Here is an 18,220-nt window from a genome sequence, read left to right on the forward strand (position 1 = left end):
ATATTAGTTGTATAAAATTATCATAAATAAGTTTATATAATTAAAAAAAATAACTGTTATTATTTTTCAGCTGATCTTTTTATACTACATTATTTTGTATACATTAAGTTGCATAAAATAGGTTGATAAATTAAGGATTAGAACTATTATGATACTCAAATATATATTTCAAAATTTAACACTATTTTAGTATGCAAAAGGATAAAAGACACCCAATTCAAGTGCCTCTCATTCAATCATGTTAATCAAAAGCAGCAAACGCAAACACACACTTCCCTCTCTATTTAGAAACCCACCTCAAAGCCCTTCACCAAATGCAAAACCCAGTAACCAAAACACAAAACCAATCTCTGTTTTGGGTCCAAACAAGTTGGAGTACCGTGTAAGGCACCACTGTAAACCAGGTGCAATCAGTCCCAAAAAAGCCCAAGAATATTTTCGTCAACTGATCCAAACCAAACCCATTCCTAATATTGATACGTTCAATTTCCAAGCCTAAGCGTTATGATGTGTTGTTTTCAATGTACAAGGAATTATAGTGTTGTGAAATTAGGCCTGATTTGTACACGTTTAATATTTTGATCAATTGTTTTTTTCAAACGGGGAAAATAAATTGTGGGTTTTTTGTATTTGGTGAGATTATAAAGGGGGATTTTAAGCCTGATTTAATTACTATGAGTACTCTGTTTAATGGTTTGTGTTTAGATGGTAAATTGTTTGGTGCGGTTGAGTAGTTTGATTTGACCGAACAACGTTTTAAAGGTAATTTTCATGTCTATGGGATTCGCATTAATGGGATGTGCAAGATTCGTGAGATTGATTCTGCTATTAAGTTGCATAGGAGGATGACTTGTGAGGCTGATATGGTTACTTACAGTGCAATAATTGATGGTCTTTGTACAGATGGATCTGTTGATGACGCAATAAAAATGTTCGCAGAAATGATAGGAAAGGTATTTGCCTCGATGTTTTTGTTTATAGTTCGTTGATTAATGGGTTGTGTACCTTTAATAGATTAAAGGAAGCTGTTGAGCTTTTTGATAAAATGGTTTCTCAAGGTATTACTGCTGAATTAGTCACTTATAACTCACTGATTCATGGTTTTTGTTGAATGGGATTGTGGAAGGAGGCAACTAGGATTTTTTTATCAAATGTTAGGTGAAGGAATTTCACCTGATGTTGTAACGTTCACAATACTAATAGATTGTGTATGCAAAGACAGATAATTGGGAGAAGCAAGGAAGATTTTCAGTTTGATGATTAAGCACTGAAGGGAGCCTAGACTATTAACTTATAATTCACTCATCAATGGATTATATTTGGTTGGTCAAGTGGATGATGCTGAAAAGCTGTTTTGAGTCGATGGTAGATAAAGGGACTTGAGCTCGATGTTTTTACCTACAATGTAATGGTTAATGGCTATTGCAAGAGTTTGAAGACTGAAAAAGCTATTAGCATCTTTCAAGAAATGCTTCATTAGCGATTGAAGCCCAATACAGTTAGTTACAACATACTTATAACAGACTTTTGTCAAGTTCGAAGAGTAGCAGAAGCACAAAAAATCTGTTCAATGATCTGCCTGCAGCTGATCTATTTCCGGATTTATTCACATATTCAGCTATGAGAGATGACCTTTTCAAAAGTGGCCACGTCGAATAGGCAATGGCTCTGCTTCAGACCCTTGAGAGAGACAAGTTTGAGCTGAATATTGAGGTTTACAGTTTAGTCATTGATGGGTTATGTAGAGTGGGCAGATGGGAAGAAGCTAGAAAGAAGTTAGATCAACTGTCAGGGAAAGGTTTGGTTCCTGGTGTTGTAACATATAGCATTCTGATCAATGGCCCCTGCAAGAAAGGGATGATAATGGAGGCTGATAAGTTGCTTGTCCAAATGGAAGAGAAGGGATGATTTCCAGCCTCTATATCATTCAACACCGTTATTTGGGGTTTTCTTGTGAAAAATGAAACTGATAGAGCAATGCAGCTTCTTGAAAAAAAAAATATGTAAGAGGAACTTCTCACCAAGTGAACAAGTAACTTGAATGCTGCTAGAACTCTATTTTGTAGATTCTCAATGACGTGCAACCATTGAGGCACTCCCAAATGTTCTTCAGGGGAACTCTTTTACTGTAAATTCTGTACAATGATATGGGGCAAGTGACGGAGAGAGATAGCAATAATCGGTAACTTTACTTTCATCTGTGAGAATTGAGATAATAAAAAATATGTCCTTTTTATTCCCTAAATGTAATGGTGTTCAAATTTGCACGTTCAAGATGTAATAGTTTTCAGATTTGCACGTTCAAGCATTTTGTCATATTCATGTTGTTGCAATTGGATATTTGTTTTATTACACATGATACAGTTGTTTAAGATTGTGTACATTTGCAGTTTCCTTTTCCTACTTCAATTCTAAGTGTGGGTGAATGATAAATAATCATCACATCATATATTATTGCTTTTATCTTGGTGAATTCTAATGTGCCAAGAGTTTGCCCATGCTGCCGTGTCCCCTTCACTTCTTCCTTATCTGCTTTGTCACCCTTGTATTGAGTTTTGTCGGCAAGGTTCTGATTTCGGAAATTTGTATAAAATTGTCTGCCTACAGTGCCTGTTCTTTTGCCCTTGCAGACAAGTTAAATGACTCAATCCTAAGCTTGCTCACGCATCTTATTAGTCTGACTGATTCCACTAGTTGAAGTCAATGCTTCACTGGAAGTAAGTATTCCAAATTTTTAATTTTGAGTATACAAACTCACTGAATAATTAAAGACGAAGACAAACGTTGAGCAATTATATGCTGTAGATCTGCTTTCTAAGCACCAAGCTGAAAGCTAAGGGACTTAAAGTCCTTTTGCTGCATTTACTTATTGGGAATGAAGAAAAATCTGTATCCCTCTACAAAACTCAGCACATTCATTACATGATTTACATTATAAGTAAGAAAAAGGAGAGGTTAGCATTCACTGCTCAAATCTAAATTTAATTACTTAGATGCTATTTGCGAGAAATCCTCTTTCTACCACGAGCCCTACTAGCTGGAACACCTATTGAAGTGCTTGTAATATCCTTTGTGGGTTGTTCCTCACTCTTGTCATCATCACTGCCTCCATCAAAACTCTCAGTTTTGTCTGTAGACTCTTCCTCTTCTTGTTGCAAATCCCCCATGACTGCCTGTTTTGAAAGCTTGTCTCGAAGCTCTCTGAGTTTTGATTTCTTTGAATTCAACACACCAAGGAACTAGAAGCAGGAAAAAACTTGAAGTCAGTCTTACATACTAAGAGAGTAGAAATTTGATGATCCCCAGATCCTATTCATCCTTTGATAACTTGCATGCCCAGAGTTCAAAAGATCATGAAATTACAACTATGACTAAATGGATCTTCTGGAAACATAAACTATGGGAAATCTCAACCATACATATAAGAATTCAGCATTCATACATTTTCATTGGGAAAACTGAATTGGAAAGAGCAGCTTCATCAGAAACATCTGATGACGTCCCTAGTTTTAAAGTTTTATTCTTTTGGTCTTTGTCTTGGATCTCCTGTTAGAGAGCAATATTACCAGTGTTATTTATTCACGCACCTTTGAGTAGATTGCTGATTCAAATTCCACCTTCTCATTTTTAAATCTCTCACTTTGTGCTAAACATTTCTGAGTCTCCACTTTCAGTCTCTCAAATGATTGAGTTTTTGTGACAACTTCATCCTATAAGCAAAAGTGATAAAACATGAAAGAGTTATAATATGACAGAACTTCATTGCCAAACTAATTGATATAGGCATTTCATCTGCATCTATCAATCCAAAGAAACAACAAGGATAATAGAACAAAATGTTCAATGTCATTTACAGCCAAACATTTATACCATGTGTATATAATTTAGAGGTGAAAGGCTGCTTCACCTAATCCAATATAGCTCATTGGTACAGAAAATTCTATAAAGAAAATGAACAAGCCTGGCAGGACCATTCATTTGAGTTATAAAGAACGGAGTTGAAGCAGCCAGGCTAGGGCTTCTTCAAACTTGGCCATTAGTACTGCAGCTGATTTAAAATTTTCCACAATAAGACATGTTGCTACAATCACTTAGCTAAAAGTATAAAATAAGATTCCTCAAGTAGCCAAAATCCGATTCAAGCTCACATACTGTGTGTGTGAAAATTGAAAAATGTCTCAGCTTAATCCATAATGAATAAAAATCATTATAGATGATTCTAACAACCACTAGGACAGCCAACAGACCATGGAGCAGCAATTCGTCACTGATAAGAAACAAAAGTTGAAGTTAATCAGCATGTTTGAATTACATTCCTTGTAACCACTACTCGCTCTTCCAACCTAAAGTCTGGACCACCTACAGAGAAAGTGAACTTCTAAAGATATAAATGTCTATCATGGAAATTATATTTAGCATTGTCCTCATGAAACAAAATACAAAGAACCAAGTCAATGTACAACCATTGATAGTTTTGAATCAAACATCAAGAGAAATAAATCCCTTCCATTGAATATAAACGAACCCAGTATGGACAGATCCCAAGTCTTTTCTTTCACTGCCCTTCAAACATTACTTACAATATGCACCAAGTCATTGAAATCTAACGAACATTACATACACACTAATAAAGTAAAATTGTTTCAACTAACAATCTTCAAAATTTCAGCCAACAAAAAAGCAAAAGAATCTTACACTGAGTCTAATGTTTGCATCCATAAGAAAGTCCAAAATTCCTGCAGTAACCTTCTTGCTATTAGGTGCCGGTCCGAATTTCCACCGCCATTCAAGCTTAGTCCCCTCCTTCTCAAATGTCCATGACAACTGCAATACATCACAATCACAGACATACCCACATAATTTTAAACTTCACCTTTTTCCAATTTCAATTTCGATAAACTAACGTAAATTTTAAAATATAATAACAAAAACTTACTCTTTTACATCCATCAGCAGCATCAGTAAAACCGTAAACAGAACCAGGCTGCTGAAACCCTAAATAGCGCTCGGCCAATTTGATGTACTCGGTCACCGGCTGGTCCCACTGCGCCGCCCTATCTTTCACCTGCTCCTCAGACGCTGTCGAAAAGACGAAAACGCTGTTGCTTTGAGACACACCCAAAAAGAAAAATGACAAATTTAAATTTAAATTTGTTACAGGTTTTAACTTATAATACCGTTGCAGAGCCAAGCGTTGAGACCGTCGGTGATGGAGAGATCGAAGTGAGTTTGAAACCACGTGCCTTTGGCGAAAATGGGATCCGTGGCGTCGGGAATCTCCAGCTTTAGACATGTATGTCTCGTCTCCATTTTTTCTGACCTCCTTCCTCGAGAAGCCCCAAGTGCGAGTGCAGAAATCTTCCCGCCTTTTCGAGTTGCGTGTTTTGGAATTTGGACTTTTCGCACATATTTATATAGATCCTATACATAAAAAGTAGGATATGACCATGTCTATGAAAATTGAAAATGAATAATTATTTTTTTAAAGATAAAAGTATAAATTATTAACATTTTATTAATTAAACACATAGGCGTATTACACAATATTTGAAATCAAGACCTAAATTTTGTTAAGGCTGTCCCCTAATTAATGGGATTAAGTAATGGTTTTTCATCGAATCTATTGGATAATTTCACACATTAAAAAACAATGAATTTTTTTAAAAAAATGTTAAAGTGAAATATGTTAATGCTTGTGTCCATTCTTTGGCCAAATTAGCCTTAAGAGGAAATACCTCTATTACCTGATTAGAAACAATACTAGCAGAGGTTTCAAGTGTAATGGGGTTGTGATTAATGGAAATATTTACTATCTTATAAAGAAAAAAATTACACCATCTATTCTATAAAGATGGAATTATTTTTAACACAACAACCATTATAATATTTTTTTAAAAATAAAATGAATATAATGAGAAGTGACTTACTTTGTTGGAGGGTATTATATTTATAAAAAAAATGGACAAAGACTCTAATATTTATAAAAAAAAAGGACAAAGACTCTAATATTTAAAAAAATATATAAATTTTTTACTAAATTATTAATCTTTTTCAATGTTACGTTGAATTTTAATGTGATTTTCTTTTTACAGTAGAAAGAAAATAAAAATGGAAATCAAAGTTATATCTTTTGAAGCTCGAATGGAATAGCCTAGTTGGTTATAAATCAATCACGATATTTCTTTTTTTAATTCATGTTTGTGCTGGGACGAATTTTTTTTGGATAGATTTATTATTCAATTCATTAAATAATTAACGAAACTTGAAATGTGATATCACACAAAAGTGGCCCCAACAAAAAAAAAAAAACAGAACACGTGTCAGAGTCCCAGTTTGAAAGCCACGTGTATCACCAAACGCACTAGCATAATAACACTAACATAGTTAGCAGCAGTAAGCTAATCATAGCATTATCATCCACAAGAAGAAGCCCAGCCAAAAAAAAATGTCTTTGAGGTTCTGCAACTCTCACTCACTGTATCATCTTCTTCTGGTTCTCGTAATCTTCTGTTCCATTTCTGCAATCTACGCTAAAGCAAATGAAGACCCAACAATCAGAACTATGGAGGCTTTCTCAGGGTACCCAATTCATGAATCAAACTCATTTGTTACAAACTTGGCTTCTTCACTCTCAGTTGATGCTGAAACTCTCCAAAAACGGGTACTGAGAAAATCTATAGCATTATGGACGAGTAAAATAATGTGGGTTTTTTATTTTCTTATTACAATATATATATTTTTAATGCGTGTGGTTTTGGCTTCTTTTTTTTTTTTTTTTTTGGGCTAGATCGATGAACTGTCAACTTTCTCGGACACTCCTGCCCCATCAGTTACTAGGGTCTTGTACACTGAGAATGATGTATTGGCACGCAGGTAACTATTTAAGAAGTTACAGTTCTTGTGCATGTTCTAATTGTCTGCAAATCTTAATAGAAAGTTACAGTTTTTATATTGTTTTTTCATTAATTATTCGTATATCGAATCCTTTATAATATTTCATCTGATGGGGTTGTTTCTTGTAGTCCTTAAAGGTAATCATTTATTTTACAACATGAATAGGCCTATTTTACCGAGTTATCAGTGTTTTCGAATGAATTATTCAGGTTAGGCCTTGGAGAATTCTGTATGTGATGCTTTATCTGATTGTTTGTCAAGAGATATTTATTCCCTTTGCATGCTTTATCAGTGGCCCCCTCATGTCTAGAAGGATATATACAGGACATTACTCTTGCTTCTAATCCAGCAGCAGTTGTCTAATATTTCCGGCCATTCTAAGTAGTTATTAACTTACAATGCTATTTAAGCTCATGTGTTGAGAACATACTATTAAAGCCTTACAGTATATATTCAATCATATTTGAAAATTTTATTATGTGTAGAGGATTATCTAGTTAACTCTTTATATGCCATTGCTTTCTGAATTTTTTTTTTTCCCCAATTGCTCACCTAAATTAAGGATTTATGCTGTCTGTTTGCAATATTTTAATGCAGCTACATCAAGAACTTGATGGGGCTTTCAGGTCTCTCTGTTAGGGAGGATGCAGTTGGTAACATATTTGGTAGATGGTGAGATTTCATCTTCCTTCAGAGGAGTTTGGTTATCATGAATTTTTTGCCATACTCATGCTCTCTAAATGAACCCAATTGAACTCAAGATTGCCCTAACCTGTGTTAGTTCGCATGGATGGAAGTTCTTGGTTTCATTTATTCTCACTTAGAGTTTCAGTTCCTGTAACTGTGTTCAGATTGACATGTCATCAAAATGGAAAAAGAAAATCATATTATGAGTATAGAGTGTGGTGTACTGCATTTTTTGAGAAAATGCCATAATTCTCACAGCAACTTGAAGTGCACTCTCCATATGGTATTGTGTTTTTCACAAAGGGTAATCTAGTTGACAATTGGTGTTCTCTTTTCCTGTCATTTTCCAAATTTTTGGCCTTTTTGTTAGAGTAGTGAAGTTTCTTTCAAGGATGTCTGCATTCATTGAAGGGATTTTTTTTTTTTTTGGCAGTAATAGTTTGGAGTATCAAAGCTCACAATACCACCTTTTTTCTTCATTTCTCTGAGACAAATGTTTCGCAATTTCTGTTGTGTATCCTCAAATGTCTTTGACCATGCCCCCACCCCTGTTTCCCTTATGCAAGATTGGCAATGAAGCAGTGCTTGCTCCAGTTGCAACAGGTTCTCACATTGATGCCATTCCGTACTCTGGGAAGTATGATGGTGTTGTTGGTGTGCTAGGTGCAATAGAAGCCATTAATGTGCTAAAAAGGTATTGGTTGATTTTATTGGTAGCGTCTGATGAATCTGAAATATGTGGTTATAAATTGCCACTTATGTTTGCTTTCTGGGTTGATTAGCATTCTAGATTAGCACTGAAAATTTCTTTTTTTGCAAATTGATGGCAATAAGTTCAATCAACATACATAACTTTATTCATGAATGGATAAACTTTTAGATGTTGAGTGCCTTTAGTTAGATCACCTGTACCGTAGTTAGATAATGTCAAAATTGAATCAGGACATATTCAGATATTCCTTGCTCAAGCTATCAAAGAAGAGATTTGAAACACTTATCTCAAACTATATCCAAAGACACCCTCTTAAAGCCGTGTCTTGGAGATACAGTTATAATAAACATTGTTATGTTCTCTCAGTTTTCCAGTCTAGGGTATTGTTTATGCTTTTGGTTTCCAGCTAATAAGATTGTTTTGAACTGAATAGCATGGATGCAATTTCTTTCTCATCATGTCATAGTTTTTTTCAGATAAAGGTATTGTGTAGTAGCCACAGTTGTTGGTCTATGCTATGTTGACTGGGTCTTTAACAGATCTGGATTCAAGCCTAGAAGGTCACTGGAGGTTATCATGTTCACCTCAGAGGAGCCCACACGCTATGGGATCAGTTGTTTGGGAAGGTTAGCCACTTGTAAATGGTTAAAACTTCATAACTCAATACATGCACTTGGGTTTATTTGGTTGCTTTCCTTTCTTAATTTTTGTCCATACAAAAAGAAGAAAAGATACTTTTCCTCTGGAGTTTCCTTTTACTTACCTTTGCAAACTTTATAGCAACCACTTCCACTGTACATCAAACTTCAACAGGTTATGTCTTGGCATGGTGGATGGTATATGGGTTTGGAAATCTTATACTATAGTATGAGTTCGTGCATTTATTTTTTTTGTGCAGTCGCTTATTGGCAGGAATTGAGTCACTTGCAAAAGATCTGACATCAACAGTTGATGGTCAAAATATATCCTTTTTAGATGGTGCAAGATCTGCTGGATACGCAAAAGAGCACAATGACCTATCCAGTGTGTTTTTGAAGAAAGGAAGTTACTCTGCTTTTGTTGAATTGCATATAGAGCAGGGACCCATTCTGGAAGAGGAAGGTTTGTCATTTTTTACTGCTTATTTTATCCTTATGATCTCAATTTATTGATGGTTATTAATCCACTTTATACTTCAAATCAGGTACATCAATTGGTATAGTGACTGCGATTGCAGCTCCTGCAAGTATGAAAGTAGATTTTGAAGGCAATGGAGGGCACGCGGGTGCTGTCTTGATGCCGAATAGGTAACTGCTGTCTGCCTGTATGCAGTTAAATTTACATATCTTTCATCAATTTGGTATATTCATCATTATGATTCTTTTATTATGCTTATTCAGTCAACAAGATTCACGACGTTTTACATGTAATGAGCAGGAACGATGCCGGTCTGGCTGCTGCAGAACTAGCGCTAGCTGTCGAGAAACATGTTCTAGAATCTGGATCCATTGATACCGTTGGTACAGTCGGTAAGTCATCTTCCTGAATGCCTAAACGTAGAATTTTTTGGTACTTATTGTTTAAATCCATCTTGCATTAGATTATATCTAACTTTGAGTTGGCTATCTTTCTTTCTTAGAACTATGATGTGACTCAATATATCCTGTTTCCTAAGGTATTCTGGAGCTGCATCCTGGTGCAATCAACAGCATACCAAGCAAGTCACACTTAGAAATTGGTATGGTTCCAATCAGTTGTTGAAGTCTTATTGGAAAACTGGCCAACAATTTTATAACATAAATACTTTGCATGAGACGAGTATTAAGTTCCTGAAGTTTGTTTAAATCATGTTATTGGCATTCTTCTTCTCCCAAAGTTTGATTTAATTCCAGTTGATTTCTGAAGTTTTTCTTTGTTATTTATTGAGTTTTCTATTATCTGTGTTTCGGCAGACACACGAGACATTGATGAAAAGCGAAGAAATAGTGTGATTGAAAAAATCCATCAGTCTGCAATTACAATTGCTAAAAATCGTGCGGTCACTCTATCTGAATTCAAAATCGTAAATCAGGATCCACCAGCTCTTTCTGAGAAATCAATAATTGAGGCAGTGGAAGCAGCGTCAAAAGAACTTAATTTAACACATAAGTTTATGATAAGCAGAGCTTACCATGATTCACTCTTTATGGCCAGGTATAGATAGAGAGAAAGAGTTAATATTTGTACCTTGTCCAGTACAATGTGCATAATGATTTGTATAATACAATGTGCATTTGTCCTTTGTATCAAAGAAAATATGAAACGTAAAACTAAACATTTTTCTTGAACACATAGAACGTGGACATCGACTCTGACACTTTTGTTTGACACACTAGAGTTTTTCTTATATTTTGACTATTAGGATTTGGCTATGATTCTTGTCCATTAATGCTGTAGAGAAGGATATAAAAATCTTTTAAGAAAAATCAATGGATTGTGTTGCGGGAAAGACTTCAGATTTTGGTTTATCCAACCTTATAGACTAGCTATGGAGTTGGGAAACTCTATTATACTTGTGACTTTAAGTAACTCCCCATTGCAACCACATGTCACACAACTCAGTGTTTATTATTTTATAGAGTGAGGCTATTTACACCCATATTTATATTCCGTACATTCATTTTATAATAAAATTTTATATCACAAAAATATCTTCATATATAATTATGAAACCATCCTCTTTTAATTTCTTATCTCTCTTGCATCTGACTTTGTGTATATTTTCTCATTAAATTAATTTTGGTTAAGGTAGAAAAATGCTATTCCATGAAATTATATAATATATTAATAGCTAATTCAGTTATAAATGCTATCGAAATTAAAAATAATCTCTTGGTTACCATAAGAAAATTGGTTTTTTTTTCAGAAAACAATTATGAACTACCATTCCTTTCCGATCCAAAATATTTGCAGGTCAACCAATAATTTTCAAGGCACCAATTTCATATTTTAAAAATATTTTCCATTGATTAACTCATTAACTTTCTTGTTGGGGTGAAAAAAAAGTATCAAAATAGTTACCATTATAACTTCTATCAATTCTTGTATTTTGGAAGATATTTGCTATATTTATTATTTTTTAGGTTAGATTATGAAGATAATTTTTTTTCTCCCCACTCCAAAAGTATTAGAATTTTGGGCAAAATTCTTGCTGGTTGCTACAATTTCATATTTCGTTTATACTTGTGTGGAAGTATTTTTTGGAAGCAAATGCATGAGAGAAGAAGATGAACGAAGAAAGGTTAGTTTTGGAATATGTGAGGGTTTGTTGAGTAAAAATAGATGTTTTCAATTGTAGTGATGGGTGTATAAAGAAAAAGAATTTAAAGAACAAAAAATTGAGTTCAAATAGCCTTACACCATTTTATAAGTAAGTTATTACACTCTAATTCTCAATTCCAAAATTTTGACAGTAATGACATTTTGTTTCTTTTCAAATCGCGGCATTTCTGTTTTCTTATAATAAAGGGCTTGGTATAAAAAGAAATCGGGCTGATTTCGCCTTTCAATGGGCTGAGCCCACAAAATACAAGGCCCATGAACGTTGAGAGCGGACTAATGAATCACAGCCACGCGCCCCGCGTGGGGATTTAGAAAATTGAAACGAACCGAAAGGGAATAGGGATCCCTGTACCGCCTGTCCAAAATTCAAAAATTTCAATGTGTGTATTCCGATCTCCATCTCAATCACACATTTGATTGGAGAAAGAACAACATTCATGGAGCCACCGGCTATGAAGCTGATCATGGTCCGGGGCCCACGCTCGGGCGAAACCATAGAATTCAAACCCGGATCCAAAATCCGAATCGGCCGAATCGTGCGCGGCAATGATGTCACCATCAAGGACGAAGGCATCTCGTCTAAGCACCTCATTATCGAATCCGTGTCCGGTAAATGGACCATCCGAGACCTGGATTCCTGCAACGGCACCTTTCTTAACTCTACGACGCTTCCACCCAACACCCCCTTCGATCTCCGCGAAAACGACACCATCAAACTCGGAGATTGCACCACCATCTCGGTCCAGATGATCACGATGGACAGCCAGGATGAGTCGGTCGCGAAGCCTAAGAGGAATCCAAGGCGTCAAGCGAATGTGCCCGGGACTTCCAGTGTGAGGGCGACTAGGGGTCGTACGAAGGCGGAGGCGGAACCCGTCGAGACTTTGGGATTAGAAGGTGGACAGATTGAAGATCAGAGTAAAATTACCAAAAAGGGTAAGGAAAGGAGCAAAGATTTACAGGAAATTCCACTGGATGGCGGCAAAGTTAAAATTGAGAGTGAAGAGAATTTGGAACCTCTTGAAGTACTTGGAGTTCAAGTTTATTGTAAAGAAAATTTTAGACCAGGTAAGGAAACATCGAAGAAGTGTCAAGTTCAAGTTGATGGTAAGGAAAAGACGAATGTGACCCTGACTGCTGGTGTGAGAGTCACTCGGAGCCGGATGAACGCATTGAATTTGGGATGTGATCGTGGAGAGATGGCGGCGACTGAGAGTAAAATTACTCGAAGGAGTAGTGAAGTTGAAACTGAAGGGAAGGAACGTCTGGTTCCAGAGGAAGTATCCAAGACTTGTGAAGTTCAAGCTGATGGTAACGAAAACTTGAAATCAAAGGAAGTGGCCAAAGAGGGAGATGCTAAAGAAACTCCTGATAAGGTTGATGATACAGTGGACAAAGGGGTTCAAGAGCAGAAGGTGGATTTGGCGAAGATGACACTGGGGGAGTGGTTTGATTATGTGGAGGTTTATTTGCGGAAGCAGATCCTTAATACGACAGAGGAGATGAAAAATAAAGCTGAGAGAGTTCACAAGTACATGATTGAGGAGAAGAAGAAGAAGAAGATGGATAAACTTTGAGAGATATGCACATTATTATTAATTTTTGGTAGTTTTAGAAATATGTATTTGTGTTTCCTCTGATTTTAGAGTTAATGCAAATGTTAATGTTGTTGTTGCACAGTGTATCTTTATGTCACACGTTTATCATTTTGGACTTCCTAGATGTTATGCAATAAGTAGTTCCCTTGTATAAGTATTTGTGTACCGGGTGAGATCATAAAGAGGGGTTTTAAGCCTGATTTAATTACTATGAGTACTTTGCTTGAGGCTTTGTGTTTGGATGGTAAATTGTTTGATGCGGTTGAGTTGTTTGATAAATTGACTGAGTCAGGTTTTGAAGGTAATGTTAATGTCTATGGGATTCTCATTAATGGATTGTGCAAAATTCGCGAGATTGATTCTGCTATTAATTTGCATAGGAGGATGATTTGTGAGACCAATGTGGTTACTCATTGATGGTCTTTGTAAAGATGGGTCTGTTGATGACGCAATAAAAATGTTCAAACAAATTATAGGAAATGGTATTTGCCCCGATGTCATTGTTTACAGTTCGTTGATTAACAGGTTGTGTAGCTTTAATAGATTGAAGGAAGCTGTTGAGTATTCTGATAAAATGGTTGCTCGAGGGATTTCCGCTGAATTAGTCAATTACAACTCACTGATTCATGGTTTTTGTCGAATGGGATTTTGCAAGGAGGCAAATAGAATTTTTAATCGAATGTTGAGAAAATTGGGAGGAGGGAAAATTGTAACGTTCACAATATTGATAGACTGCTTATGCGAGGAGGGAAAATTGGGAGAAGCAAGGAAGATTTTCAGTTTGATTATTAAGCCCAGGAGGGAGCCTAACTTATTGAACTTATTATTCACTAATCAATGGTTTAAGAATCGGTTGGTCACCTGATGCTGGAAAACTGTTAGAGTCGATTGTAGATGAAGGGACTTGAGCTCGATGGTTTTACCTACAATGTAATGATTAATTGCTACTGCAAGAGTTTGAAGACTGAAAAAGCTATTAGCCTCTTTCAAGAAATGCTTCATAAGGGATTGAAGCCTGATAAAGTTGGTTACAACCTACTTATAACAGAGCTTCGTCAAGTTGGGTGAGTAGCAGAAGCACAAAAGCTGTTCAATGGATGCCTGCAGCTGTCTATCTCCGAATTTATTCACATATTCAGCTTTGATAGATGGGCTTTTCAAAAATGGCCACGTTGAAGAGGCAATTGCTCTGCTCCAGTCCCTTGAAAGGGACAAGAAAGAGCTAAATATTGAGGTTTACAGTGTAGTCATTGATGGGTTGTGTAGAGTGGGCAGATTGGAAGCTAGAAAGAAGTTAGATCAACTCTCAGAGAAATATTTGGTTCCTGATGTTGTAACATTTAACATTCTGATCAATGGCATCTGCAAGAAAGAGATGATAATGGAGACTGACATGTTGCTTGTCCAAATGGAAAAGTAGGGACGTTTTCCAGACTCTATATCATTCAACACCATTATTCGGGTTTTCTTGTGAAAAATGAAACTGATTAAGCAATGTAGCTTCTTGAACAAAATGTGTAATAGGAACTTCTCATCAAATGAACACTTCACTCCAATGCTGCTATAACTCTATTTTGTAGATTCAATGTCGTGCAACCATTGAGTTCCAAATGTTTTTCGGGGGAATTTTTCAACTGTAAATTCTGTAGTCTGTACAATGATATGGTGCAAAATACGGAAAGAGATACTAGTAAATCGGTAACTTCACATTTGTGTGAGAACTGAGATAATAAAAGCTTGTCCATTTTTCCCCTAAATGCAATAGTATTCAGATTTGCACGTTCTAACATTCTGTCGTATTCATGTTGTTGCAATTGCATATTTGTTTTATTACATATGATACAGTCCTTTAAGATGGTGTATATTTGCGGTTTCCCTTTTTCTACTTCGATTTTGAGTGTGGGTGAATGATAAATAATATCACATTCATATATTATTGCTTTTATTCTGGTGAATTCTATATTTCTAATGTGGACCTTGCTACGATACAGATTCTGTATGTAACGCAGCAAATGAGCAGCATCCACGCTTTGCAGGAGAGAGGAAAAGTTGTTGGAACTTAGCTGATACAAGACTAATTTCCATTGAGCTGTTACATACAGAGTCTGTAACGTAGTTTTGTCCTTCTAATGTGCCAAGATTTTACCCATGCTACTGCGTCCCCTTCACTTCTTCCTATCAGCTTTGCTGCCCTCCTTTTGAGTTTTGTCTGCAAGATTCTGATTTCAGAAAGTTGTGTCAAACTGTCAGCCTACAGTGCCCGTTCTTTTGCCCTTGCAAACAAGGTAAATGACTCAATCCTAAGCTTGCCCAGGCATCTTAATAGTCTGACTGATTCAACTAGTTGAAGTCAATGCTTCACCGGAATTAGATATTCCAATTTTGAGCATACAATTTCACTTAATCATTGAAGACAAAGACAAGTGTTGGGCAAATATGTGCTGTCGGACTGCTTTCTAAGCACCAAGCTGGATGCTACGGGGGTTGAAGTCCTTTCGGTGGGTATCCTTAGTTGGAATGAAGAAAAATCTGTATCCCTCCACAAAACTCAGCACATTCATTACATGATTTACAATATAAGTAAGAAAAAGGAAAGATTGGTACTCACTCTCGAATCTATATTTGTTTATTTAGATGCTATTTGCGTGAAATCCTCTTTCTACCACGAGCCCTACTAGCTGGAACACCTTTTGAAGTGCTTGTAATATCCTTTGCAGGTTCTTCCTCACTTTTGTCATCATCACTCCCTTCATCAAAACTCTCAGTTTTGTCTGTGGACTGTTCCTCCTCTTGTTGCAAATCCCCCATGACTGCCTGTTTTGAAAGCTTGTCTCGAAGCTCTCTGAGTTTTGATTTCTTTGAATTCAACACACCTAGGAACTAGAAGCAGGAAAAAAAACTTGAAGTCAGTCCTACATACTAAAAGAATAGAAAGTTGATGCTCCTAAGATCCTATTCATCCTTTAATAACTAGCATGCTCAGAGTTCAAAACATCTTGAAATTACAACTATGACTAAATGGATATTCTGGAAACATCAATTATGGGAAATCTAAACCATACATTTAAGAATTCAGCATTTATACATTTTCATCAGTCAAAACTGAATTGGAAACAGGGGCTTCATCAGAAACACCTGATGTCCCTATTTTCAAACATTTTATTCTTTTGGTCTCTGTCTTGGATCTCCAGTTACAGAGCACTATCAGTGTTATTTATTCACGCACCTTTGCATAGACTGCTGATTCAAACTCCAGCTTCTCATTCTTAAATCTCTCACTTTGTGCTAAACACTTCTCAGCCTCCACTTTCAGTCTCTCAAATGATTGAGTTTTTGTGACAACTTCATCCTATAAGCGAAAGAGATAAAACATGAAGGTGTTATAAGCTGACAGACAAATTTCATTGCCAAACTAATTGACATAGGCATTTCATCTCCATCTATCTATCCAAAGAAACAACAAGAATAATAGAACAAAACGTTCAATGTCATTTACAGTCAAAATTCATACCACATGTATATAGCTCGTTGGTACAGAAAATTTTATAAAGAAAATGAAGAATCCTGGCAGGACCATTTCATTTTGGAGTTATAAAGAGTGAAGCCCAAGCAGCTTTAGAGCTTCTTCAAACTTGGCCATCAATACCGCAGCTGATACAAACTTTTCCAGAATAAGACATATTGCTACAATCACTTAGCTAGAAGTATAAAATAAGATTCCTCAAGTACCCAAAATCTAATTCAAACTCACATATTGTGTATGTGAAAAATGTCTCAGCTTAATCCATAATGAATCAAAATCATTATAGATGATATCAACAACCAGTAGGACAGATGACACCCCATGAATCAGCGACTCATCACTGATAAGAAAGAAAGGTCGAAGTGAATCAGCATGTTTGATTTACATTCCATGTAACCAACCACAACTTGCTCTTCCAACCTAAAGTCTGGACCACCTACAGAGAAAGTGAACTTCTAAAGATATAAATGTCTATCATGGAAATTATATTTAGCATTGTCCTCATGAAACAAAATACAAAGAACCAAGTCAATTTACAACCATTGATAGTTTTGAATCAAACATCAAGAGAAATAAATCCCTTCCATTGAATATAAATGAACCCAGTATGGACAGATCCCAAGTCTTTTCTTTTACTGCCCTTCAAACATTACTTACAACATGCACCAAGTCATTGAAATCTAACGAACATTACATACACATCTAATAAAGTAAAATTGTTTCAACTAACAATCTTCAAAATTTCAGCCAACAAAAAGGCAAAAGAATTTTACACTGAGCCTAATGTTTGCATCCATAAGAAAGTCCAAAATCCCAGCAGTAACCTTCTTGCTATTAGGTGCTGATCCACATTTCCACCGCCATTCAAGCTTAGTCCCTTCCTTCTCAAATGTCCATGACAACTGCAATACATCACAATCACATACATACCCACAATTTTAAATTTCACCTTTTTCCAATTTCAATTTCGATAAACTAAATTAAATTTTAAAATATAATAACAAAAACTTACTCTTTTACATCCATCAGCAGCATCAGTAAAAGCGTAAACAGAACCAGGCTGCTGAAACCCTAAATAGCGCTCAGCCAATTTGACGTATTCGGTCACCGGCTGGTCCCACTGCGCCGCCCTATCTTTCACCTGCTCCTCAGACGCTGTCGAAAAGACGAAAACGCTGTTACTTTGAGACACACACCCCAAACAAAAAAAAAAGACAAATTTAAATTAATATTTGTTACAGGTTTTAATTTATAATACCGTTGCAGAGCCAAGCGTTGAGACCGTCGGTGATGGAGAGATCGAAGTGGGTTTGAAACCACGTGCCTTTGACGTATGTCTCGTCTCCATTTTTTCTGAGCTCCTTCCTCGAGAAGCCCCAAGTGCGAGTGCAGAAATCTTCCCGCCTTTTCGAGTTGCGTGTTTTCGAGTTGCGTGTTTTGGAACTTGGTCATATCCTATACATAAATAGTAGGATATGACCATGTCTATGAAAATTGAAAATGAAT

The 18,220-nt window shown here is 36.1% G+C and overlaps 4 protein-coding genes across 6 annotated transcripts; 2 read left to right on the forward strand and 2 right to left on the reverse strand.

Moving 5' to 3' along the window:
- Positions 1-2,827: 2,827 nt before the first annotated feature.
- Positions 2,828-18,119, reverse strand: LOC18032283 (DNA repair protein XRCC4). Its single transcript, XM_006420104.2, has 6 exons — positions 18,050-18,119; positions 5,178-5,297; positions 4,937-5,079; positions 4,696-4,824; positions 3,588-3,710; positions 2,828-3,239 (listed from the first exon to the last, which is right to left on the reverse strand). The coding sequence occupies exons 1-6, from the start codon at positions 18,060-18,062 to the stop codon at positions 2,997-2,999; spliced, it is 771 nt and encodes a 256-aa protein (XP_006420167.1). The 5' UTR covers positions 18,063-18,119; the 3' UTR covers positions 2,828-2,996.
- Positions 6,419-10,539, forward strand: LOC18032165 (ureidoglycolate hydrolase). Its single transcript, XM_024179254.1, has 10 exons — positions 6,419-6,661; positions 6,788-6,873; positions 7,492-7,566; positions 8,147-8,275; positions 8,833-8,919; positions 9,192-9,394; positions 9,477-9,579; positions 9,710-9,801; positions 9,948-10,010; positions 10,225-10,539. The coding sequence occupies exons 1-10, from the start codon at positions 6,446-6,448 to the stop codon at positions 10,473-10,475; spliced, it is 1,305 nt and encodes a 434-aa protein (XP_024035022.1). The 5' UTR covers positions 6,419-6,445; the 3' UTR covers positions 10,476-10,539.
- Positions 11,765-13,381, forward strand: LOC18031200 (FHA domain-containing protein At4g14490). The gene has a single exon (XM_006420106.2). The coding sequence runs from the start codon at positions 12,031-12,033 to the stop codon at positions 13,168-13,170; it is 1,140 nt and encodes a 379-aa protein (XP_006420169.1). The 5' UTR covers positions 11,765-12,030; the 3' UTR covers positions 13,171-13,381.
- LOC18032388 (DNA repair protein XRCC4) lies at positions 14,974-17,572 on the reverse strand. Of its 3 annotated transcripts, XM_024179283.1 has the most exons (6): positions 17,488-17,572; positions 16,943-17,150; positions 16,703-16,842; positions 16,418-16,540; positions 15,800-16,071; positions 14,974-15,720 (listed from the first exon to the last, which is right to left on the reverse strand). In XM_024179283.1, exons 3-5 carry the CDS (start codon positions 16,766-16,768, stop codon positions 15,829-15,831), a joined length of 432 nt encoding a protein of 143 aa, XP_024035051.1. In that variant the 5' UTR covers positions 16,769-16,842; positions 16,943-17,150; positions 17,488-17,572; the 3' UTR covers positions 14,974-15,720; positions 15,800-15,828. The 3 variants fall into 3 exon arrangements, with proteins under 3 accessions (XP_024035051.1, XP_024035040.1, XP_024035046.1); XM_024179272.1 differs by having other exon boundaries at positions 14,974-16,071; XM_024179278.1 differs by lacking the exons at positions 16,943-17,150; positions 17,488-17,572 and having other exon boundaries at positions 14,974-16,071; positions 16,703-16,930.
- Positions 18,120-18,220: the final 101 nt, after the last annotated feature.

The sequence above is a fragment of the Citrus clementina genome, unplaced genomic scaffold (genome assembly GCF_000493195.1).
Source record: "Citrus clementina cultivar Clemenules unplaced genomic scaffold, Citrus_clementina_v1.0 scaffold_9, whole genome shotgun sequence".
NCBI classification, from domain to species: domain Eukaryota; kingdom Viridiplantae; phylum Streptophyta; class Magnoliopsida; order Sapindales; family Rutaceae; genus Citrus; species Citrus x clementina.

Coding starts and splice junctions, on each gene's coding strand:
- LOC18032165 (XM_024179254.1), top strand. CDS start 6,446: ATGTCTTTGAGGTTCTGCAACTCTCACTCACTGTATCATCTTCTTCTG. Junction 6,662..6,787: donor CTGAAACTCTCCAAAAACGG/GTACTGAGAAAA, acceptor TTTTTGGGCTAG/ATCGATGAACTGTCAACTTT. Junction 9,802..9,947: donor TGATACCGTTGGTACAGTCG/GTAAGTCATCTT, acceptor CTGTTTCCTAAG/GTATTCTGGAGCTGCATCCT.
- LOC18031200 (XM_006420106.2), top strand. CDS start 12,031: ATGGAGCCACCGGCTATGAAGCTGATCATGGTCCGGGGCCCACGCTCG.
- LOC18032283 (XM_006420104.2), bottom strand. Junction 5,080..5,177: donor CAACGCTTGGCTCTGCAACG/GTATTATAAGTT, acceptor TCTTTTCGACAG/CGTCTGAGGAGCAGGTGAAA. Junction 3,240..3,587: donor AATCAGCAATCTACTCAAAG/GTGCGTGAATAA, acceptor TCCTGCTTCTAG/TTCCTTGGTGTGTTGAATTC.
- LOC18032388 (XM_024179283.1), bottom strand. CDS start 16,768: ATGGTCCTGCCAGGATTCTTCATTTTCTTTATAAAATTTTCTGTACCA. Junction 16,541..16,702: donor CAACGAGCTATATACATGTG/GTATGAATTTTG, acceptor TTTCGCTTATAG/GATGAAGTTGTCACAAAAAC. Junction 16,072..16,417: donor AATCAGCAGTCTATGCAAAG/GTGCGTGAATAA, acceptor TCCTGCTTCTAG/TTCCTAGGTGTGTTGAATTC.